The 24716-nt window shown below is 31.0% G+C and overlaps 4 protein-coding genes across 4 annotated transcripts in view; 2 read left to right on the forward strand and 2 right to left on the reverse strand.

The window, feature by feature from the left end:
• The first annotated feature begins 1014 nt into the window (after nucleotides 1–1014).
• On the forward strand, nucleotides 1015–4160 carry LOC105152198 (ATPase ASNA1 homolog). Its single transcript, XM_011066327.2, has 6 exons — nucleotides 1015–1333; nucleotides 1909–2117; nucleotides 2432–2534; nucleotides 2684–2834; nucleotides 2962–3270; nucleotides 3438–4160. Exons 1-6 carry the CDS (start codon nucleotides 1209–1211, stop codon nucleotides 3555–3557), a joined length of 1017 nt encoding a protein of 338 aa, XP_011064629.1. The 5' UTR covers nucleotides 1015–1208; the 3' UTR covers nucleotides 3558–4160.
• Nucleotides 3667–5936, reverse strand: Gcat (Glycine C-acetyltransferase). Its single transcript, XM_011066326.2, has 7 exons — nucleotides 5820–5936; nucleotides 5543–5748; nucleotides 5126–5412; nucleotides 4830–5036; nucleotides 4559–4751; nucleotides 4261–4438; nucleotides 3667–4101 (listed from the first exon to the last, which is right to left on the reverse strand). The coding sequence occupies exons 1-7, from the start codon at nucleotides 5836–5838 to the stop codon at nucleotides 3947–3949; spliced, it is 1245 nt and encodes a 414-aa protein (XP_011064628.1). The 5' UTR covers nucleotides 5839–5936; the 3' UTR covers nucleotides 3667–3946.
• A 1158-nt stretch (nucleotides 5937–7094) lies between these two features.
• LOC105152199 (BOS complex subunit NCLN) lies at nucleotides 7095–11048 on the reverse strand. Its single transcript, XM_011066328.2, has 7 exons — nucleotides 10630–11048; nucleotides 10357–10544; nucleotides 9675–10004; nucleotides 9375–9584; nucleotides 8861–9265; nucleotides 8375–8595; nucleotides 7095–8283 (listed from the first exon to the last, which is right to left on the reverse strand). Exons 1-7 carry the CDS (start codon nucleotides 10802–10804, stop codon nucleotides 8145–8147), a joined length of 1668 nt encoding a protein of 555 aa, XP_011064630.2. The 5' UTR covers nucleotides 10805–11048; the 3' UTR covers nucleotides 7095–8144.
• A 2647-nt stretch (nucleotides 11049–13695) lies between these two features.
• Csl4 (exosome component 1 Csl4) overlaps nucleotides 13696–24716 on the forward strand; it is a 266182-nt gene continuing 255161 nt past the window's right edge. The window contains exons 1-2 of the mRNA XM_087406548.1: nucleotides 13696–14018; nucleotides 14227–14296. The gene's annotated coding sequence lies outside the window, so the exon portion shown is untranslated. The remainder of the gene's footprint in view (nucleotides 14019–14226; nucleotides 14297–24716) is intronic.

Consider the following 24716-nt stretch of genomic DNA (forward strand, 5'->3'; position numbering starts at 1 on the left):
TTATTAAAGGCTAATATATTTGTTTTAATTTGTTAAATTGTTTTTTTAATAATTCGCGAAATATTCTCGCAATACAACCGAGAATTAATTGAAGTTTTAAAGAAAAAAAAAAACTTTTTTAGTTACAGAAAATATACACTCTGTACACACTTTGGGTCATTTGTTGCTCTGAGAATATATACAAATCGAGAAGAATATATATACAAATCGAGTAACGCACAAAACTTGTTCTCTGAATACCAAACTTTTTTTTAGTAACAGGAAAAAGACCGATATTTAGCCAGGGGTTCTATTAATGTGGATAATATTTGTGTAGTTTGTTTGGGGCACGCACATACATACTTTATCCTTACGAATAAATTTATCCTTTAAATTAATACTATATTTATTGGAATATTTTATGGCTTTATCATAAAAAATTGCTTTTGGAAAGCACATATCACTATTAATACTATATTTATTGGAATATTTTATCATAAAAAATTGCTTTTGGAAAGCACATATCACTAGAAATGTGATTTGTAGAAAAATTAAAGTGAGATATATGTATAGAAATAGTTTTCATTTTAGAGAGCTTAGTAAAAAATTTATCCAAATACATTACATTGCAATATTGGAACATTTTGTTGCAATATAACAAAAAGCGGACATCTTAATATTGTTGGAATTTTGCACCAATGATTCAGCAACGTTTCGCAAATTGCACCATCATGCAATATTGTAATGTTTCAGTGAAATCATTTAGCAATGTTTCTGCAATCTTTCTGTGCTGTATGGGTAATTAATAACATAGTTGTTAATTAATATTAATAATGAATAATAATAATAATAATAATAAGTTATATTAAATAGTAAATCAGAATAGAAGTCATAAATACAATTTCGAAAAGCTGCGTTTCTTTGCTACATTTTTTTAACAATGGAACTTATACACGCTCACATATTTTGAAAGGAAAAAGAAAGAGAGAAAGAAAGAAAAAAGAGAGAGAAAACAAGAAATATACGAGTGCAGAAAGTGTAATTGTGACGAACACATCTTGGCAATTCAATGACGCGCCACGTTGTGCGCGAGCTTTATTAGTATAGGATTGTGCTTTTCACTTTCATATTTTTCCTTGTGTATATACACGCTACGCGACCATACGCGACGATTATTAAGAATTATGTACTAAATTTCTCCCAGTGTTACGCATTATCATCATTAACACATGAGTACTGCCGAGAAGGAGACGATGGAGGAGTACGAACCCTCCATCAGGAACGTGATCGAACAACATTCTTTACGATGGATATTCGTGGGTGGCAAAGGCGGAGTCGGAAAGACAACCTGCAGGTATACATAACCTGGAAATATCATATTAGTCAATCCCGATGATGGGAATCAATAAAAAATCCCGTTTAATGAGTATGTTCTCATCAAATCAGCATATCAGCTGCAATCTCGTCTTCTGTGTGCAATTGCGTCCATTAATTTTATTTTATTTTCTGTCATGTCATTGTACTTAATAAAGTTATTATGTGTATATAATTATATAATTTTATATAATATTTATATATATATATATATATATATATATATATATATAGATGTACAATTATATATTATATATGAATTTTATATATATTACATAATATATATATCACATATTATATAAATAATTTTATATATATATTATTCTCATATAATTATTTTAATATAACAAAATATTCTTATAAACCTCTTCTTTTTTTTATAAAATTATGAAAAATATTCTGCAATAAATCAATTAGATTTTTCTTTAAATTTGATTACTTTTTTATGGATTTCTCTTATAATAAAGTAATAAATGTTTTTGTACTATGTATCTAAGATATATCTGCTGCTCTTTAAATAAAAAAGTTAGACTAATCTAAATCTTTGTTTTGCAGTTGTTCCCTGGCAGTACAGCTGTCCAAAGTTAGGGAAAGTGTACTTATTATATCTACAGATCCAGCGCACAATATTTCTGATGCATTTGATCAGAAATTTAGCAAAGTACCTACTAAGGTGAAAAGTTTTGATAATTTATTTGCAATGGAGGTCGACCCTAATGTTGGCATTACAGAATTACCAGAAGAATATTTTGACAGTGAAACAGGTTTGTCTTTGAAACACTTTTACTTCGGTCCAACATCTATAAGTCATTTTAGATAAACAGTTTTGTTAAGAATTATGAATAATAAAAACATAATTTATCAAATATTGGAACAAAATATATAAAATATATAATTAAAATTAATACATAAATAAAATGATATATAGTAATAACTATTGCAATAATTGCTATGCAGTTGAAGTAAAAGAAATAATATATTACTTGCAAAGTTTTAAAGAAATTTTCTACTATGTTATACACATATTATAGTTATATAGTGTCTATTATATTAAATACATTAGACATATCATGTACAGTTTCAGGAGGAGAAGCAATGAAATTAAGTAAAAATGTTATGCATGAAATTGTCAGTGCATTTCCTGGTATAGATGAGGCAATGAGTTATGCGGAAGTTATGAAGTAAATTTACAATGTTTTAATATTTCTCAATTTTTATGAAACTAATAATATAATAAGCTCTCTTTGTAGTGAACTAAAATCACAGATACATCTGAAATCTATTTTCTATTTTCGTTTTTTATTTTGATATTCTTATATAATGATTCTAGGCTTGTAAAAGGAATGAATTTTTCTGTTGTGGTGTTTGATACTGCACCTACTGGGCATACGTTAAGGCTACTATCGTTTCCACAAGTGATTGAAAAAGGATTGGGAAAATTGATGCGTTTAAAAATGAAGATTAGTCCCTTTATCACACAAGTTAGAATTAGTCCATTATTTGATCTAAAAAAAATTAATATACACTTAATCAAGTATATATATTTATCAAGTATATCAAATATTGTTCCTGTATTATTTAAATTGAAAAAAGATTTTTCTATTATAGATAAGTTCATTGTTGGGATTAACGGATTTTAATGTGGATACATTCTCTAGTAAAATGGAAGATATGCTTGCAGTCATTCAGCAAGTTAACGAACAGTTTAGAAATCCTGATCAAACGACTTTTATATGTGTTTGCATAGCAGAATTTTTGTCGCTTTATGAGACAGAACGACTTGTACAAGAATTAACAAAATATGGTATTGATACCCATAATATTGTAGTGAACCAACTATTATTTTTAAAAGAAGGAGATACTCCCTGTCGGCTGTGTCTTGCAAGGCATAAAATTCAAGATAAATATTTAGATCAGGTAACTAATGTTGTATTTACGAGTGATATTATTGAAATTTATTATTTTTGAAGTTTTTTTTTAAATTTTAATAATATTTTATATTTATCATTTTGTCAAACCACAAATCAGGTAAAGTACAAGATAAAATTCTCGAAAGATAAATTAAATGTTTTTTTCCTTTTAAGATAATGGATCTTTACGAGGATTTTCACGTTACAAAGCTTCCGTTATTAGAAAGGGAAGTACGAGGAGTTCAACAGGTCAGGGAATTTTCGGAAAATCTCGTTAGACCGTACAAACCTTAGCATTTATGTAATAAATGTTTAATAACAATATAACACTTTACACTTAATTCAAGGTTTTTATACACTTGCAACCTCGCGCGTTGGAAATTTGTATAAAAAAAGGTACACCTTTAATATACTGCTCGATTAAAATATTTGTTATTGCACATGTTAATAAATTCAATGTTACATTCGCATGCACTATATATTTGCAATATCTAATTTGTATAATACAAATCAGTTTAAACACATAGCATTAAAATTACGATTTATTTATTTATATAATGAAACAGAATGCATATTGGAGAAACTGAAACTTATCATTTAGCATATTGAAATCAATCATTCAGTTTTTCTGTATTGTTACCAACGAGATATTCTTATCGATGCTGTTATCAAAAATATATTTATTAAATTACCGCAAGTTCTTTTCCAATTTGTATGAAAGCATTCACAGCACGATCTATATCTTCAGTCGAATGCGCTGCGCTAATCTGAACACGTATTCTTGCTTTATCTTTTGGTACTACAGGATAGCTGAATCCAATGACGTAAATTCCTTTTTCTATAAAAACCATTTTCGTACAATGTGACAGAATAAATTATAAAACTTTAATAACACAACATGATAGCTGTTGTATATTTTGTCATTGATAGTTTATTCCTTTAGACTCTATAATTTATATGAAAAGATTTTATAATTTATATGAAAATATATACATACCCATCATTTTATCAGCAAATGTTGTTGCTAATTTTGCATCACCTAACATCACAGGACAAATAGGGTGATTATCGCCACTAATAGTGAAGCCAGCCATGGTCATCGCATTTCTGAAATGCTTAGTATTGCTTGCTAAACGATTCAAAAACTTTGTGTTATCCATTACAAGATCCATCACCTACTAGTAACGTTATGTTAATTTAAATTATAAATGTTTCAATGTTTTAAGATAATGCATACTGTTTACAGGAACGCTGAGTAATTATATATATAAGTTATATGATACACAACACTTTACCTTAATTGCCGATGCAACTACAGATGGAGGTATTGAATTTGAGAACAGATATGGTCTACTTCTTTGTCTTAGCAAACTTACAATCTCTTTTTTACTAGTCGTATAACCACCTGCCGCTCCTCCAAGAGCCTTTCCTAACGTAGAATTAATGATGTCAATGTCTCCCAGATGATCAAAATATTCTTCTGTACCTCTGAATCGCAATGAAATTAAATGAAATTAAATCGGAGAACAATATCAATCGTAAGCAGATGTGAGATTTTGCAGATACCTGCCGGTTTTACCAAAAAATCCAGTGGCATGGCAATCGTCTACGAATGTGATAGCGTCATATTTTTTTGCAAGCTCGATTATTTTCGATAATGGTGCAACAGTACCATCCATAGAAAATACTCCATCAGTTGCAATAAGACGCAATCGTGCTGACTTATTTTCTTGAAGTTTATTCTCCAAATCCGTCATATCTCTGTGTTTATATCTTGAAATTGCGAATGAAAAGAGAATAGCTTAACAGATCGAATCAACAGTAACCGAAAAATTTGGTTGACTAATCTTAACAAAATTTACCTGTATCTTTTTGCTTTGCACAATCGTATCCCATCAATAATAGACGCATGATTTAGCTCATCACTTATTACCGCGTCGTCGGTAGTTAATAAAGTTTCAAAGATACCAGCATTCGCGTCAAAGCAAGACGCATAAAGAATCGTATCCTCCCTGCCATGAAATTTGGCAATTTTTTTCTCTAATTCGACATGTATCTCCTGTGTCCCGCATATAAATCTTACGGAACTCAAACCAGCACCATATTTATCCAATGCAATCTTTGCTGCATTGATGACATCCTTATTATCCTACATTTAATGAAATCTCGCGTCATCCATTTTTTATAAAAATACATTTATATTCTTTTATTTAGCAAAATTTCATATTGCGCGTTTGTTAGTGTTAATTGCTAGTATTGATTCATTATTTCCGTCTTACCGCTAGACCCAGATAATTATTGGCACAAAAATTGAGCGCTTTCTTCCCATTTGATAATATGATTTCCTTTCGTTGAGGCGAAGCAATTATGCGCTCATTTTTCCATGTACCAGCTTTGACTATAGTTGCTAATTCAGATTCTATGCAAGCAACTAAAGAACTCTTTGTCCTGCTAGTACTCTGTCTAACATCGTGAAATTTGAAAACTACACGAAAAATTAAGTTAAACAATTGTTTTAAATACTATTTTGCAAATGAGTTATAAAAATAAACGTACTTTTAAAATTGTTGTACATATTACACGCAGAATCCAGTACTTTGGACTTAGATACAGGCAGGTAACTGATACATTTAGAGATGAAAAAATGCCATAGAATGGTCTTAAAATAGTCAAACCGGTTTTACACTTCAGATGCAGTAACATATCACGTCAAGGATATCTGAATGAATTAAACAAGACGCAGTGCTTTTTTCAGTAGACTAGTATAAATATCTTTATAGATAATGACACAAAAATAAAGAACTCTAAATGGATCTATTAAATAATTTCAATTATTATTTTCCAATGTGATTTTATCAGTAAATTTTTTAAAAATATATCTTATATCAGAGTGCTGTTTCATTTGTGTTTTTGTCGTACGACAAATGTGTCTAGGACAGAGAAGTCCTCGGATCTATCCATCCTATAGCCAATCAATAGGTTTGAAAAATTTATCATGACAAAAACACAACAAATGAAATAGCGATCTAATACTATAAAATTGCAGATTCTAAGAAACGCAAAATTTTCATCGAATTTAAATATTTTGTGATTTTTTTATCTCTTTTTAGCTCTAAGGAATAAATCGATATATTAACAGGGCATATATAACATATACACATATGTATATACATACATATTATATATATATAAAATAAAAAATTTTAAACAGAAAATTTATTCTCAATTTATATATATTTCATTCTTATCGTTCTGAAATAATTTTAAATTTCTTAATTCCCATTTATATTTTTATATTTATTTATTTGATTTATAGTATTTTATTATAATTTATAATAACACATATTAAGTACTCCATTCTTTAACATATCGCATATTCTAAATTCCATAGCAGAAGTGATTATGAATAATACTTGGTCAAAACATTCATTTCATGTTAAAGATTAAAATAAAAAAATTATTGTCGCAGTTCGTAAATTATTTGTATTAATAGGAAGAATTTAAAAGTAAATTATAAAGTTGAAAATTTTATTTCTATACTACAGATCAACCAAAAAGTAAACTTTGTACAAATTTTAAAAATACAAAGAAAATTTTTATACATCCCATTCCCTTCTTCAACATTCCATTAAAATTAAAGTTAATTGAAATTGAAGTTGAAATACTTTCTATTCTTCTTGGTTGTACTTATATATATGTGTATATATTTTTTTAATATATATGGTATACATATATTTATCTGTCATGAAATTAGGTTTTTCCTATATTCTCTTTTTCTATAAATATGTTTTTATATATACAACAATAAATTAAATACATGAGATCAAAAAATTTCATTTTTTTTTAATCATTAAAACAAAAATTGAGTTTATTTCTAGTTCATGTTCTAGAACGTTAAAATCAATGGTTACTATCATATCTTTGATAAATACAGACCTTAAGTTATTAGATATGTTACATTAGATTTTATAACTATTTATGTATTTCCATATAACAAATTTTCCAATTTTTACATTCTCACTTGTAGTCTAATATTTCATTATTTGATCGTTCATAACTGTTTTTATCACTTTTCACATCACTTAATTATTAAGAAAATCTAATTTTTCTCCGTGTTTGTTATTGCTGGAAGTAGTTAATAAAGGCGACGTGCTATGAGCATTATAAACTCTGACTATAAACACATGGACTGCCAACTTCAGATGTGTCGCCAAGCTGGAAGATTAGGCTCTGTCCCGACAGTAATTTTCTGCGGGAGTGGAAAGCTTTGATTATAGTATATGCACGTATACGATGTGTAACGGTCAGTAAACTCTGCTTCTCGAGAAGACTATTCAACGGATTTTAGAATCCATTAATTTGCATGGTACTGTGACTCTCTGTACTTGAGTCGGAAAACCAAATAAGGGGAAAACAAAAGAAGAAAAAGAAGAACAGTTAGTAACGGTGCTTATTACAAAAAGTATGGCAATTTTCGCATTTGAACTTGCCAGTTTTTACTGTTCGAGGCGGATTCTAACAATCTTCAGCTAACTTCAGTTCGATAGAGTATGCATTTCCTATAGCAAAAATGAGGGACTAGCAGTCCATGTGTTTATAGTCAAAAATTATAAATACGCGTAATCCCTATAGTTATTTTATAATTAAAAATTCATGAAATAAATATATACACACATACAAATAAATATATACTTGGATTTAACTTTCCCCTAGCAAATACTTATAAATACGCATAAGTATATAATAGATTTGGAATATTTTAGAGGAAATTATTTAAGAACTAGTCAACTTTCTTACAATATAAATCGATTATTCAACATTACTGGATATTGATATTCAAAAAAGGCTCAGGTTTCTATGTTTGTAAATACAAAATAAGATTCACGTCGTCTTGCTCTTTGCTGAAAGTCGCGTTGCCAGAGCATAAGCATGTGGAAAATTATGCACAATCATGTACAATATTCCCAAGTATAAACTTATGCCGATAGTAAGAAAGAGATCAAATACAGCTGGTTTCACACTGCAAATAAAATAAAAATCGATTACATATTACATAATCAGTGTCATAAATTGTATTATGAATAAATATATATATAAAAAATATACTTTACCTATATACATTCAGAGTTGCTTTTGTAACATCATAAAACACGAATTCTGGATCTTGTTTATCAGGAGTGTGAAAAGTAACTTTCACATCCCCTAAATATCTCGCCATTGCTTCTTTCAAAGTACCAACTAGTAAATTATTTTTATCTGCTAATAATGATGCTGCTCTTGGTTGAGAAGCAAAATAATTAAACCATAAAGAGAGTGATTCTTTTGATACATCCTGTAAAGAAAGTTAGATCAATTATTGTATTTGGAAGCATACATTGCATAAATAATATTCAATAGTACTTAATTAAATAAATGTGTGTGTGTGTGTGTGCATGTGTGTGTGTGTGCATGTGTGCGTGCGTGCGTGACAAATTAGAATTATGCAATTATTTTTTAATTATAATATTTTTTTAATATTCCAATATTTTCTTTTTTTATATTTAAAATAAAAAGATAATATGGCCAAGAACATAAAAAGTTTATAGTAATAAACGTACCAATGGACCAGCAAATATTTGACTAGAACTTAAGTTATATATATGACGTGCCAATGCTTCCGATACAATTTGGGTATGCTTATATAATCTGTCTACTTGTCCTTCTTTAGAGACATCTAATATAGTAGTTCGAGTTGAATCTTCATGACTTTTTAATGTAGATAAAGTAGCAGCTGGCAATCTTCGAATGCTGTATCTTTCGTGTTCCCAAGCTAATGTCTCTTCTGCAAGATTTATCTTTTTATGCACACCATCAACATTGACAGTGTTGAATGATTGCGAAACGGTTTTAAGTTCTTTGTAAAACAAACCACCCGATGAATTCTCCTTAGGTGGTTTCGACACATGCACATATAAATTATTGCTAGCGGAAACTGTATCAAGGCATATTACATAAGCTGCATCCTAAAAATGTTTTCAAATATTAATTATATTATAGACAATTTATAATTATAATATTAATAAAAATAAATGAAAAAATTATTCATAAACATTAATATTATAATTAGATTACCTGTATAACAGAACCTTCAACCCCATCCAATTGATCTTCCAACCATTTCTTACTACCTTGATAATTTAATTTACCAGCTCCAGTTGTGATAAAAACGAGATTATATTGTGGTCTTGTGCGACCAGTGGAGTATAAAGCAGCGAACAATCTCGCTATTTCAAGTAGCATAGCTACACCGGAAGCATTACTGTCCGCGCCGAATGACAATTCCTACAATAGCACCATATACATAAGCGTATCTATCAAACTTACAAATATCATAAATGATATAAGAAATAGTGATAGGCTCATTTTACTTACAGGTGCCACACCAGTACTATCGTAATATGTCACTATTGCTATGGTAGGTAATTTCTCTTCGGTACCAGTTCCAGTTAATTTACCATGCAACGTGGCAACTTTAACTTCTGTTTTAGGAAGTGCCTGTCCAGTGGTTACTACCACTTGGTAACCACTAGCTGAAATTGAATTGTATATAGCTTCTGCTGCTGAACCAGTCTTTTCATCCGTGATAAAACCACCCGCGATATCATCTAAAATTATTTGAAGCTCTGAATGCCATGGTGCAAAGTACACTGGTATCATCGTCTCAGAACCATACATCATCGACTCTTCTAGACTCATAATGTGCTAAAATTAATATATCATTAATTTACTTTAACTTATAATAAACAAAAATTTATAAGGACTGTTTTTTTCAAAGTTCTGAACCTTTACATTGGTCTAATAAGTGAAATGAAAGACTATATTCGTTTTATTTCACCTTATTGCACTAGTACATATATACTATAAGCCTGTTCTCTTTAGGTAAGCTTTTTGTAATTTCACATTAGAAAGAAAAAGATGAACTGTGCAAGAAGTTTAACTAAAAAGAAGAGACCTTAGAACTGTTTCAAAAAAAAAAAAAGCGCTTAGCCTATTTACATCCTTATTTTAGAATAAATATTTTAGAATACAGTAAAGTGTTAATCCTATTACTAACTTGCTTTTCCTCCGTCGTAAGTTCACTTATTTTCTTGGGTAAAACAATCACTAACGCACCAGCTTTACTTCTAATGGACTGGAAGACAGACGGTGTAATATCCAGTATTTTCGCAACGACGCAGTGTCTAGAGGTACTCCAACCAGCTAGAGACCTCGCCTCCAAGGAAATGGGTGCGCTTCGGCAACCTAATAAGTATTATCACAAGTGCGTTTCTTTGAGAATCAAGATGTCGATCTTTGGATAGATTGTCACTGATAAACCTGATCTTACCGTGTGGAATTCCATGCAAATCGTACTGATGCATACGAAACACGGGGAACTCATGGGAGGCGGTCACCGGGTTGACCGGGGAGATGATGATAAAGATCGGCAAAACTATTAGAAGATAGTATGGCAAATATCCCCGGCATAGCTCAGCAAAACTATCGCACTCCTCTAGCCACATATTTCCACCGAGAAAATTGATCGGCTCAAAACAGAAATGCGGTTCTCGCACGGTTTTGTTGACCTAAAGGACGAAATAAGCCCATCAACGGATTCGCAACTATTCGTGGCTCTTGACTCGTGCAACAACGATGACCGGCATCATCAGGTTCACCAGGATAACCAGAAAAACTTGAGAATCATTGAAAACCTTTGATTTAAGCTGAGGGGCCATCCTGATGTTTTACGTAGACGTCGAATCGCCCCATACACTAGCGCCAGTACATCTATTTTTTATTTGAGAACTACGTAATTATGTATTGATGATAAAATAGATGTTGATAAAATAGATCGATAGATGTGCGAAAATAGATGTGATGCGAATCCATGTTAATTGCAGTGCTAAATGACATGCTAAAATGCTCTAGCAAGTATAATATAAATTATGTAATTTGTGGATCATTTAGGTTCGATTGCACCAATGTTACTTTGATTTTAAGCGAGATTTAAAACTCTCTTTGTTTCTGTCTTTTTTTCTTTAAAATGAGACTTTACCATGCTTTTAAGCATGGTGGAAGGAATAACATGGTGTGTGCAATTTGCAAGCACCTCTCGCTGAATCTCCGCCATTTCTGTCTACCCAGCAAACGAGAATGGATTAAAATGGATTGAAATTTTTTTTCTATCTGAATGCATATATTCTTATATATTGGGTCATCTAAAAAGTATCCGCGGTACTTTGTCACTAGATATATGACCATCAACACATGTCTTTTTAGATGACCCAATATATAATAGCGAATACTTTTTTTTGGATTTAATTGGATTCAATTGGATTCAATTAAATTCAATTGGATGCAATTGGATTGAAAAAACTGCATTTCCTATTCAAAATTTTGAATTGAATAGTATTCACAATGTGTTTATTTGTATTTCACAGAAAAAGCTATTTATATTATTATTAATAATATTATTTTTAGATTGAAAGACATAGAGATATGCTCCATGCAATTCCTATAAATGAAAAAAATGCATTCAGAATTGAAAACTATTCATTTTAATATTTGTGAATCAATTTTCTGAAAATCTGAATCCAGTTCAATTCATTTCAATCCATTCTCGTTTGCTGTATATGAATGTCGATAAGAGACTAAAACTGCCAACTGTGAAACGTTAAATACGGGGCGATATTCACAATCCGTTTTTATTTTAAAACTATCTTAAATAATGCCTTAAGATTAATACAGTCCTCGGATTGACTTAAGACTGTACTTAAGACCATCTTAAATGTAAGAATCGACTATGGCCAGTATTTTAAAAACGGACTGTAAATATCGCCTCGTATTTAGCATTTCACAGTTGGCAGCCTTATACCCATATTCATAGTCCTTCCTTGAGAAATGAAAATTCCTTGTTCCTCATTTCATGTTTCATAAACCCTCCTCGATCAAATAAGGAGCTTTATTAGCTTCTTTTTCTCAAGAGAGGTTATGAGTTTCCTTGAGGAGGAGATGTTGCCTTTATAACCAAGCAAATCTCCAAATTTAATTCATCACACCGGTCTTTTTACTTTCGATAGCTTTTAATTTAAATCTGACGTATCGATAAGTATTTTTGATAGTTTTTTTTTTCGGAAATAAAATCCTCTAAAAGCATTTTCTTTTTCTTCGTATAATAAGCATTATGACGAATTTGATTGGAAGCACTGATGCATATTAAAGCTGTTGTATATTAATTTAATTTGAGTATAAAAATAAAATGCAAATATTTCGAATTATAAAATACATATTTTATCTAACAGTACAATAAAATGTATTGAGTATTTCACAATTTAATCGATTTAATTCTATGTTTATTTATTAGGTGTTGGAATTAATTCGTAGCGTTTTTTAATGAAAGAATGTTATTTATTTCACATGAGCATTAAAAAATACATTAATGAAAGTACTTCCCATCACTTGTAAAACGCTACGAATTAATTCCAACACCTAATATAATATATATTTACGTTATTTTGTGAATATACGATGGTGCATCAGTGCGCAATGAGTGAGCCCAATCAAATTCGTTATTAGTTTTATTTTTGTCCATTATTGTTGCAAAATGTTTAATCATGACCTTATTTAATCAACAATGCCTTTATAATCTTTATTATTCGTAATTCACAATATTAAGTATGCATACTATATATTATGACATGCTACCTTCAGTTAGATTATTAAAATCCTTAAAATAGTTGTTCTATCCAATTTGAGCTCCGGAGCCAAAACGCAAAACCGTAAAAAAATTCAACGTGAATAAGGAGTGATTTTAGGAGTATATAATACTTAAGTATTGATAAGCGTCGCTTAGATGCATATCAACACTTTCCCCGAAATCTTATCAACATTGAATTTTTTTGCATCGATGATTTTTCGTTTTGACTCCAGAGCTCTTAAATCATTCTTTTAAAATGTCTTATGTGTTATAAAAACAATTCAATTTTATATTATTAATATCTATACGTGTTACGCGCACTAAATCTTTATATTAGTGTAAAATACTTTCAATTTTGATTCATATAAAGTGAGATTTAAAAATCGTTTTCGAGTGTATAAATATATATCATAATTCTTTTGTGTGCTTTATTAACATTGTGATTTATATAGAGAATGAATAAAATATTTAAATCGTTTGCAATCTAAATAATATTATGCCACGCCATATATTCAGTTCCCCATAACATTTAAATATACGCGTAATAGTCAATATTTATACAATGATAATTCAGTTGCATGCGTATTTCGCAATATTTCAGCCGAAAATTAAGACGTATACTTAGCGCGACCGCGCCGTTGCATCACGTCGTATTTGGCGCATGAAGTTGATCGCGATTTACGCTTCGTCTCCAGCGCGCGAATCGCGATCAACTTCATGTGCCAAAAGTGACGCCGACGGCGAACACGGAATGGATCGGCTCCGAGAGTGGCAACGCGAATCGATCAAGATAACGTTAAATTTGTTTTGTCGCTTATTATGATATTTCAAAACGCGTAATTGTAGATTCGGTATTCACCAAAAGCAGGACGCACATTAATTGCTGCCACGCTGTCGCGTCATTCTTGGCGCGCGAAGTTGATCGTGTGTGAGATGAGCCGCTTCGCCATGTTTGATTACATTTACGTCATATTTTCGAAATGCGGCGAATACGAGATAAACCGGTTCTGAAACAAATAGCAACGCGATTCGATCAAGAGGTAATTGAAATTTATATTAAATTTATATTCGTCGCTCATTTCAATATTTAATTATCATGTAATTATATATAAGATTCGGTATTCGCCAAGAATAGGACACGCATTGCGTCGCGCCGCTTGCTGTCGCGTCGCACTTGACGTGCGAAATTGATAGTGCGGGAAATAAAGCTGTTTCGCCATATTAATAGCGTTTATTTCTCATTTACAGAACATGACGCGGCGAACATTCATCAGCTACAGAACAAGTGTCACGAGTGGGAATGTTAATCATTTAATTGGTAAGCGAACCTACAACTTTGCATTTGTTATCATTTACTGCAATAATTGACCATCGCGTAATATACATACAGAAGATTCGGAGTGTAGTCAACGCGATGTTGTAAACGCTTTGAAGCGTTTTTTAATTGGTCAGTTTGTAAAATTTTTTTTTCTAATTGATCCATCAAATGCTTCAAAGCATTTGTAGCGAGACTTTGATCACAGCCTATGTATGCATACACTGTTTGAACCATATATTTCACAATACTCGTTCGATCGAAAATCATGAGGTAACACTGTTGCATTTGGCGCTTTTGGCGCATGAAATTAATCATGCAAGAAACAAAGCTGCTTTATCATATTAATAGCGTTCACTTTTCATTTATATAATAGAATATGGCAAGTACAGGACATGGCGCCGCGACGCATTTAACTGATAAACAAAATTTATAGTACTTTCCATTTATTTTCAATAATGTTTAAATCGCGCAAAATATCGCCGGTACTTCACTAATGAATTCACTGCGCATATGCAAAAAACGGTCTGTATCCGAACGCGATCTATCACCAATACGTAGCTACGTATTTTCTAATTATTATTTTATAATTATTCACTTAAAAAGAGAAAAAAAAAATAATATATTTAATAACTTTTAAAATTGGTATTTCAGTAAAAGATGATAGCACAAATGTTTTCATATTTATTTCTATAATTATTGTTTATGCATAATAGTCATAAAATTTTATTAATTTTTTTCTTACAAATATTTTCAGAATCTTTCTTTAAACACTTATAAAACCCAATTAAAAAGCATGTCAAGTAACTATTTTTTATAAAGCAATTCTTTCAATTTTTTTATAAAGTTGCTATTAAAATTGTTTTTTTTTTATAAAATTGCCATCAAAATTGCTTTTTTTAAAAATAAAATTGTTAAAATTGTTCTTTTCAAATTTTTGGATTTAATGTAAATCGCGCCAATACATAGCTACATAATTCTTAAATCTACTTTGTTAATTACCAACGAGATATGACTATTAACAGAGATGACCTTGATAAATTTTTATGACTGAGTTTGATTATCAATAGAGATTGATCAATAAAGTCCGGAAAGTCCAGTATAATTGAAGAACGATATCATTATTGACAATTGATATAAATTTGTTAATTATTAACAGAAATATTTAAATAATACATAATTAAATTCATGATTTTTTTATCATATAAATGCCGCGTAAATAATTATGCATACTCATAATACTATAGTATCTTATATATTGCCGCAGAATTACAACTTTTTTCTCAGGTTATAAAACTCAATTACTGTCATCAATTATCCAATCGTATAACAGTTATAAAATTCAATAAAATTCTATATTTATTTAAAACTGTGATTTGTCTGAGTTTAATTATCAATCTCTATTGATAATCAAACTCAGACATTAAAATTACAGTTTTAAATAAATATCCAGTATTATTAAGTTTTAAACATATATACATTATCTATGAAACTAGTAAATCATAAAATTAATAATATATAATCAATTTCTTATTCTTGGGTTTCGATTGCACATTACTTTGACTTTAAGCGAGGCTTAAAACTTTATCTTTCTCTTTCGGCTTTAAAAAGGGAGAAAGAGAGTTTTAAATCTCACTTAAAGTCAAAGTGGTGTAATCGAGCCTTAAATACTTAAATCTTAACAAAGACGTGAATTTCCACAAGAATATCAGTATTTTATAATAATTAATAATCGGTCCGTGGTCTCTACTCTTGCACATCCGTTTACTACCATTTATCTACTGATTATTCAACTATATCAAGGTTCTCGAATATCCCGACTGATAGCGCCTCGATACAATCTTGTAATTTTGTTATCGAGCGCAGTCCAAGTCTAGCAGAATAGATACTCAAAACCATTTCTTTTATTTTTCAATAAAAAGAAGTTTTCCAAAGCTGTATATATGTTTGTTTCAAAGAAAGTTAATGCAACTCTTCGCAATCATGGCAATTAAATATTTACATCAAAAACGTTAATATAATCCGTCTAGAATTGATGTTTAATTTAGAGCTTTGTACAGTATACTAATAAAAAAAGAATTGAAATTTTCCAATTCCAACAAGATAAAAAACATTATTTATACATCATTTAAAACAATTACGGATGTTTTCTTAGAAAAATTAATAATGCTTTTTATGTTATATGTTATATGTTTTATATGTTATATCAAACATTCAATAAAATATTTTTTAATATTACTGCTTAATAAAAAAGTAAAAATGTGAGTATACATTATATAAAATAAATTTTATCACTATATAAATATATAAAATATATAAATAAGTATATAAAACATAATAAAATGTTTTATATATTATATAATATATACTTATTTATATATTTTTGTTTAATTATACGATTCTTTAATTAAAATTTATACATTATTTAATACGTATATTAAATCTTTTATTGTTATATATACTATTATATGTTATTTATGTTACATTCTATTTCATTGAATTTTTATGCGAGAAAAGTTAAACAGAGAGGCCGATTGAAATATCTCTTTGAACAGATGTTTCAAGAATTTTTCAGCTCAATTAATCTCTTAGCCATTTCAAGCTCACTTATATCAGCATGGCGAATAAGTGTATCAGACAGACATAAAGGAACTCGTGCGCGTGGGAAAAGGGGGCGGGGGTTTTCCACTTACGGAGTCTATCAAAACGTGGTTGGTAGTACGTGGGGCACGTTGTATCCTCCGGACTCCCCGGCGTCACCGACAATGCGTCGTTCAATGGCACCTAATTCGCAACAATGGCCCCAGCAGCCATATATTAATGGTCCGTGGCCCGTATATACTCGACAGCGAGCATTATATCGCCCTCGAGAATCCTGCGCTAGTATTAGAGTCGCGAATCCGTATACAACCCCATAGTAACGTTTCATGGATTTCAACATGCGCGCAAGCTTTCATATTGTATGTTTGTGTGTTGCGTGTGCATTCGTGTAAGTCATCGGAAGCGCAGCATCCCGAACGCGCGCATCTCTCTACAGATGCGACTCAATTTCGTGGATGACAAATCGTGCCCGTAACGTTGTCGGGTGACGATTAAAGGGCGCGGCCCCCGGAATTTAATGGCGCGTCTTGATTTCGATTAGGGTAGAATAGACCGGTTTATGAATAATAATAACAACGTGTGCTACGCGCCACGGAAAAGAGGTGCGGATGCCCGCTGCGGGCAACACCGTGACGGGGTTTCTATTAATCTATTCTTATTGGCCGATTAATTTATCAAGCTCTAATACATGGTGATACTATGGCGCGATAATACGACATTAAATTGCAACTGCGTGCCCAATTTAATTTGTTGATAGGAGAAAGTCGTTATCTCGATCATATACATGCTTTTCGATTAACAAAATGAATTGAATATAATCAAGTATAATAAAAATTTGTAAAGAAACTTTTCAGAAGCATATAGAAAATATTTCAAAGATGTCGAAACGCAATTGTTTCAAATAAAATTCATCATGAGAATTCTGTAGAATACATTATAAAATCCACCGTTTGAACTAATTAAGAACAACCATCGGAATGATATATACGCGAATTATAGAACTTAGCAAAAACATCATGTTGTTGCTTGGGCTAACTGTGGTTTCCATAATTAACGATCAACGATTAAATGCGTCTAATTCTAGGTTACAGGGCGGATCTCGCTAATTTTTTCTGTGCATTCCCCTCGGCCATGCTAATCGATACGTCGTTACGATATATTAAAATGCATTTTTTGGTCGTGTCGACAGATCGTTCAGGAGCGCCGGTAAATCTTGCGCTCGAGCGATCCGCGTTTAGTAATTATCAGTCTAATTATTAGCGTTCTAAATTATAGCGACTAGCGCGGGACTATCATTATCGGGCCGCGATAACGAGTTTCCCGCGCAATTATGTAAAATATTCCTGTTTATTTATACAGAATGAATTACACGCCGGATCTATTTGAAGTGGCGCGATCACTTTGCTCATGTCGCCTCGTCGATTCGTCATAAAATGGCTATTAGCTCTTTACACGATTTGTAAGAAAACTTCCTATTTCTAAAGAACCGTTTTCTTTACATTATCTTAAACTAGATTGGACAATCTCTTACTTCGAGATTATGTTTAATATCATACAATTTCTCATAATATTAATATACTTTGTAAAACAGCAGCTCGTATAATATACATCAAAGAAACTGGTTGAGTAACCGGAATGTATTAGCTAATTTGTACCAATCGTTCCATGTCATTATTTCCAATTATCACATTCCTCAAGACTTATGACGTAAAACTTTGTTTTTTCTGTGGCTAGATGACCCAATCTTAAAAATTATGATAAGTTGCTTTGTCAAACGATGCCAAATTCAAGCAGAACACAAGTCATCATGACATCAAAACAACTTTAAAACGACTCCAAAATTATTACTAAAGTCATTTTTCGTTTTATTACAATTCATTTTAATGTTATCATGATTTATAATTCATTTTCTTGAAAATATCGCCGTCGTTTTTTACATGATTAGATTCGCAAAAATTTTTTTCACAATGAGAATTTTGTTGAAATATTAAAAAATTTAGTTATAGATTTAGATTTAAAAATAATTTCGTTGGATTAATAATTATATAGGAAATCCAAATATGATGAGTAATGCTGCAAAATATTTTGATATTCTAGTAATCATATATTTGAGCATAATTTAACAAATATTTTAATAGTTTAACAAAATTATTTTTAGCTCTATTTAGTTAAATTTTTAGATAGATAGTTCAGCAAAACTGTTCTTTCCGTGAACTAGTTAAACTTTTGTCTCAGACACGAACAAATTGAATCGTTAACCCATATAACTGTCCTCTGACTTGTAATTTGTGTTTATGGAATGTTTGCGTTCAATTCGGTGACATTATCAGCATTATCGTTCGATTTATAGCCTGGAGACAAAACGTAATGTCCTAGGAAAAACATGCCCATTCAGCGACGTATGAATCAACTAGGCGAGAAGTCGCGGGGGAAGGGTGATTTTATCTGCTTGCCTATTAAGAAATATTTATACTTACTCCACACTCTCTCGCGCCCTGTCGACCAGCCATTACAGATTGTACTCGCTGACAAAATGATGATTTACATTAATTTAGATAAGTCGATTAGGTCACCACCGAGATCTCGCTTCGTGAGTAACGCGTGATTATTGGACTCTCGATGGCTCTTATCTCCAATCACGTAGATATCCGATAATGAGAATGCCCAGCAGTATATATTCTGAAGATCTATCCCGTGTAAACGCATAATTGCAGTTGTAATTAATTAATACATATATTTTGTATATTGAAAATTTCATCAAATTAAAGATCTTATCTCTTTAAATTTATTCTTTACGAAAGCTATTTTACATGCAAAGTATGAATCTGTTTCTTAAATTGGTCGCTTTATGATATAATATGTTAATATCTTAACTTATTAATTAACTTTAACCGCTAGTTAAGTCGCAATGATAAGTTTATACTCGATTGTAGGAAACCGATCGCGTAATTCGATTCTGAAACGAGGCAAGCGTTAATGGCGCGCAGACACCGCGGGTGAGCGTTTCTGTTTGGTTTGCAGCATGCATGCATGCATCTCTGCGCAATCCAGACGGAAATTAATGAATTTCAAATCGATGCAACGCAAGTGGTTAATTTTCGTGGAAGCCACCGCATGCGAACGAGATGGCTACCCACTTGGAGAACACGCTCATTTAATGCCATCGGGTACTAATGGCGTTTCGATTGCTCGCTTGCCAATGGCGTAGAGCAATCGTTGTTCGAAGGAAGGTGCGTGTCCGGTACGCAGGTGGCGGGACATGTATATTATGCCGATTAAAATTTGCATAACTCGCATTACTTTGTATAGTATGTAAATTGCGCATCGGCTGTAAAATATAAGCGTCCTTGTGAGCGCGCGAAGAGATCAGTATACATATATTTACGGGTTTCTCAAATAAGAACGCCCAGCTATAATTGCTATTAAGTTGTCAACACGTAGTTGCTTGGGTAAACAAGAAATTAATTGTCTTAATTATTGAGTCGCTTTCTTGGTTATTTCTGCGTGTAACCTTATAAATACCAATAATAAACGTTAAGGCACTAATATCTGTAATATTAATAAGATCATAAAATGCTATCAGTTAAATAATTTTTAATCTAAAATGGTTTTATTATAAAAGGCTAAAGTAATTTTATGTGTCATTCAAGATTGGTAATTTTCACATGTATGTTTTCCTATAAAAGTAGTTCAATGCTGTAATGAAGTGAACTATAATGTTTGATCATGAAACGTTGATGCATTTAAACGATGCACCAAGACATAGAAATAATCCGCAAACAGTATAAGTTCTTTGAAAAAAATACTTGTAGAGAGAAGTCTCAAAAATATATAACGTTATGTTCACAAATCTGTACAATCGTGTAATTATGACGTGGTACAGACATAGTATCTAAAAATTTAGCTATATACACTGTTTGATTATTTAATCAATCAATATCAAATAACCCAATTTCTTTAGTTAAATAACATTTGGTTATTTTTAACTTTCATGTGTCAGCATGTAAATCAATCCATTTCTGTAGTTAGTTTCAAAGTAAACAACATTCATATTAACGTACGTATGCACACACTTAACAATTAATAATAAATTAAATTTAATACATTTTTTTGAGTTAACTCTATTATTTTAGTTAAATTAACGGAATATTAAATTGGATTTGACATTAAGAATTTAACAGTGTAAAATTATTTTCTGCATCTGGCTAAATTTTTTAGATACTTAAAAAAATTTGAAATTTATTAATTACCTATATCAAAATTGCCATTAATTACCTATATCAAAAGAAAGAAATGTGTGCAAAATTGAACTTTTTAGACCTGTTATATTCGAAGGAACAAATCTTACATATTTTTTTGTATTTTGAGTAGAAATGGCTGAGAATAAAAAAAAATGTGAAAAATAAAAAATGAGAAAAAAAACGTAAAACAGTACTTTGAAAAAATTTCAAGGACGGCTAAAAAAGAAATAATAAGACTATGTAATAAAAAAATAAGAATTTTTATTTAAAAAATTCAAAATATTTTTACCTAACCTTGGCGACGTAATCGAATGTTAAATTAATAAACAGATAAATAATAATTTTTATGCTTTATTTTTATCTCAAACTTTTTATTTTACAACTATATTTTTCGAGATATTTTGCCGGGAATTCTATTATATTTTATCGGAACTTCTATACGCTCTTTTTATATGTGAGTACCCTTAGACAGCTGAAGGTTAGGCTCAAGATTCTATGATTCAAAATACACAAGAAAGCATAAAAGTAAACGTGAAAAGATTACATCAGAGAGTTTTAATAATTTTTCATCTTTTTCCCATTTTCCTTCACTTTCCACATTTTTTCCGTTACAAGCGTAATTTTCATGGCTATTTTTGGATTCTACAACTTAAAATACGTAAGAATACGGAAGACTTATTCACATGAATAACAATTCTCAAAAGTATTTAACTTTGCACATTTTTCTTTTTGGAAAAATGAGAATTTAATTTAATTATTAAATGACATTGAAGCGCGAAGACGATTAGGTTTTGGTGTCACAACTTTCACTACAGATTGTTCGGAGGTATAGTATATACAGGTGAAAAATGCAGTACTTTCCTAATTTTTCCGATTATCGCTTACTGATGTCACAGTTTTTCCTAGGGTACTGTTATATATATATTTTTTCTTTTCTCTTCTATGAGAATCAAAAAAAAGAAAATAGTCTTCGACGAAGAAGCACTTATCTGACTAAAATGACGCACGAAAGATTAACGGTACTGTATGAAAAACGACAAATTTACTACCATGATCTCTTAAAAACGGTCAACAACTGTGAATATAGTCTGAAAGAGATTTTATTCTACTCAAATCGCTTAGAGATCTAGAGAGAAGTAACTATAATGAAGATATATATCTGATTTCACAGAAATCTGCCCAATTTTATCGGCATCTTTATTTGTCTGAAGGGCCTCGTCATAGTCAATCCTTAGCGTACCTGTGTGTTGCATCAGAGATTCGAATCTTGCATACAATTTTGAATACCCTGCTTGTATCGGTGTATCTTATTTTCTTTTTTTTTTTTGAAAGTCGTAATATCTATTACGAGATCTTCGCGCGCGCATCGCCATTAACTTATTTCTCAATTCTTGACGGATACAAGCCACGCAACACTCGTATAAATGGAGCCGCAGAGATCGCGGACCGTTTAATCCAACAAAACGAGCCCACTTTATTCCATCGAGCGCTTTGCAAAAACTGTTGCAAGATGGATATTGCTGCCAACTGTATGTATTGGCAGTGGTGTACAACATGATTACCGATTAGTCATACTTTATCAATAACGCCACGGAGATCTCACTCTACCTCGATCGTTCGTAGCTCTAGCCTGTCAATGAAGGATTGAGTAACCGCGATCTGCATCGGCTTAATTCAAATCATATACGTGTAAAATCTTTGCGCTCTTCAAAAGTATTAATACGACGGTGACAGCCGCGTTATGCAATTATCGATTACGGATTATCAATAACGTTTGAAAATTTGATTTAGGAAATTAATTTTGTGTAAATAAGGTTCTGTAAAATATTGTAAAATACTATAAAATTAATAAACATAAAATTCTTTTATACATATATAGCAAAATATATGGCAATATTTTTTGCAATGAGTTTATTACAGTTTTTTAAGATTAAATTTGGAAAATTAAAGATTAAATTTGGATTGACGTTGTTGCGTCAAAATAACGGTTGCGAAAAAGCAGATCTCTGCGGCTTTTCACTAGCCCACATTTCTGTAAATAATTTACTCAGAGTAAAGAACATCAACTTTATTAATAGAGAGAATAAAATAATAAATGTAGGACTAAACGTAATTCGTTTGTACTCGGCGATAGCCTGAACAAAACTCGTTTATCTCTGTTTGGAATGATTTGGAAGGTCAGCTGGTTGGAAATTGATCTTCTTCTTTCCAATATCGATTTCTTTAGTTGCCTTCACACCAGGGGGGCCTGAAATAGCAGCGCTCCAAGGGCACAACAATTAATATTATAAATATTATTTAGTAAATTTCTTTTTTGATTTCTTTATATATTAATTAAATTAAAAATACAAAGAAGCTAATATTCATTTCTATCAATGTTAATTAATTTTAGTCTCAGTTTAATTTACTTTTTATCTTTTTCTAATTTTTATAAATAAAAAATAATAAAAAGTAAGTCAAACCGAAATTAAAGTTAATACATTTTGATAGAAATAGACGCAATATCTTTCCTCCTCGACTGATAGCAATATTGTAAAGCAACGAATCTAAATTAATAAAAAGATTCAATTAAAAAATCATCGAGATCCACGATCGTGAATTTTCCATTCGTACTCTGCCATCTTTTTCTGGATATCCTGGTATCCCTCTCGTTTTCGTTCCACCGAGAGACACCTGCGGTGTAACCCCGCAACTCGGGAAACCGTTATGGTCATCGGACAGAGATTCTGTCTAATAAAGACATAATTTTACGAGATAGGATCTACCTCGGTTGTGCTCGCGCGCGTACCACCATCTTTACGAGCGACTATCTCCCCGTCTAATTCGAAAACAGATCGAATGTCGACCTCGGTCGGCCAGCTCCGCGCGCAGATTCACGATCTTTCCCGGAAAAAAGGACGCCCCACGCGATTTATGACCTCGTTAAGTTTCTAGGACTATATAGGCTCGTATTAACGATGCATCGCAGATCCATTAACCACGATTGTTGAGCGATCTATATGCACAGGACCGAATAACGGATTCTTAATCCTAGATCTATTTTCTTGAGCTGGCAATCTCTAAATTTTTTCTGTTCAAATTTTGAAACATTTTAGATTACTGTAGACAAGATCTAGAAAAATATGTTACCTCATAAAACTGCTATTAACTTACATTAATTACGTATGTGAAAAAAAATATAATTTGTATGAATATAAATCAACATTGATAAATGTACTTACATTAAGTGACAGTATCTGTTCTTAGCCTTTAATTTCGGTTTGACTTATTATTTTTATTATTTTTTATTTGTAAAATTAGAAAAAGATAAAAATAAATTAAACTGAGACTAAAATTAATTAACATTGATAGAAATGAATATTAGCTTCTTTGTATTTTTAATTGAATTAATAAAGCTCAAAATAGAAACCTACTAAATAATATTTATAATATTAATTGTTGTGGACTCGCCCCAGTTTTCTCTCTCTCTCTCTCTCTCTCTCTCTCTCTCTCTCTCTCTCTCTCTCTCTATAGTCATTATTATTACAATATCTAAACAAATAATAATCGAGTTGTGCAAGGATATGTTGTTCATTAATATT

This window comes from Acromyrmex echinatior, chromosome 1 (genome assembly GCF_024713525.1).
Source record: "Acromyrmex echinatior isolate Ae372 chromosome 1, ASM2471352v2, whole genome shotgun sequence".
Classification (NCBI taxonomy): Eukaryota; Metazoa; Arthropoda; class Insecta; order Hymenoptera; family Formicidae; genus Acromyrmex; species Acromyrmex echinatior.

Bases quoted from the DNA above. Each gene is read 5' to 3' on its own strand.
- LOC105152198 (XM_011066327.2), top strand. From the start codon at position 1,209: ATGAGTACTGCCGAGAAGGAGACGATGGAGGAGTACGAACCCTCCATC. The intron at 1,334-1,908 runs GTATACATAACC...TTTGTTTTGCAG, and splicing joins GTCGGAAAGACAACCTGCAG to TTGTTCCCTGGCAGTACAGC. The intron at 3,271-3,437 runs GTAACTAATGTT...TTTCCTTTTAAG, and splicing joins AAGATAAATATTTAGATCAG to ATAATGGATCTTTACGAGGA.
- Gcat (XM_011066326.2), bottom strand. The intron at 5,037-5,125 runs GTAAATTTTGTT...CGCAATTTCAAG, and splicing joins TGCAAAGCAAAAAGATACAG to ATATAAACACAGAGATATGA. The intron at 4,102-4,260 runs GTATGTATATAT...TGGTTTTTATAG, and splicing joins ATTTGCTGATAAAATGATGG to AAAAAGGAATTTACGTCATT.
- LOC105152199 (XM_011066328.2), bottom strand. From the start codon at position 10,804: ATGTGGCTAGAGGAGTGCGATAGTTTTGCTGAGCTATGCCGGGGATAT. The intron at 9,266-9,374 runs GTAATCTAATTA...AAACATTTTTAG, and splicing joins TTGAAGGTTCTGTTATACAG to GATGCAGCTTATGTAATATG. The intron at 8,596-8,860 runs GTACGTTTATTA...CTTTCTTTACAG, and splicing joins AAATATTTGCTGGTCCATTG to GATGTATCAAAAGAATCACT.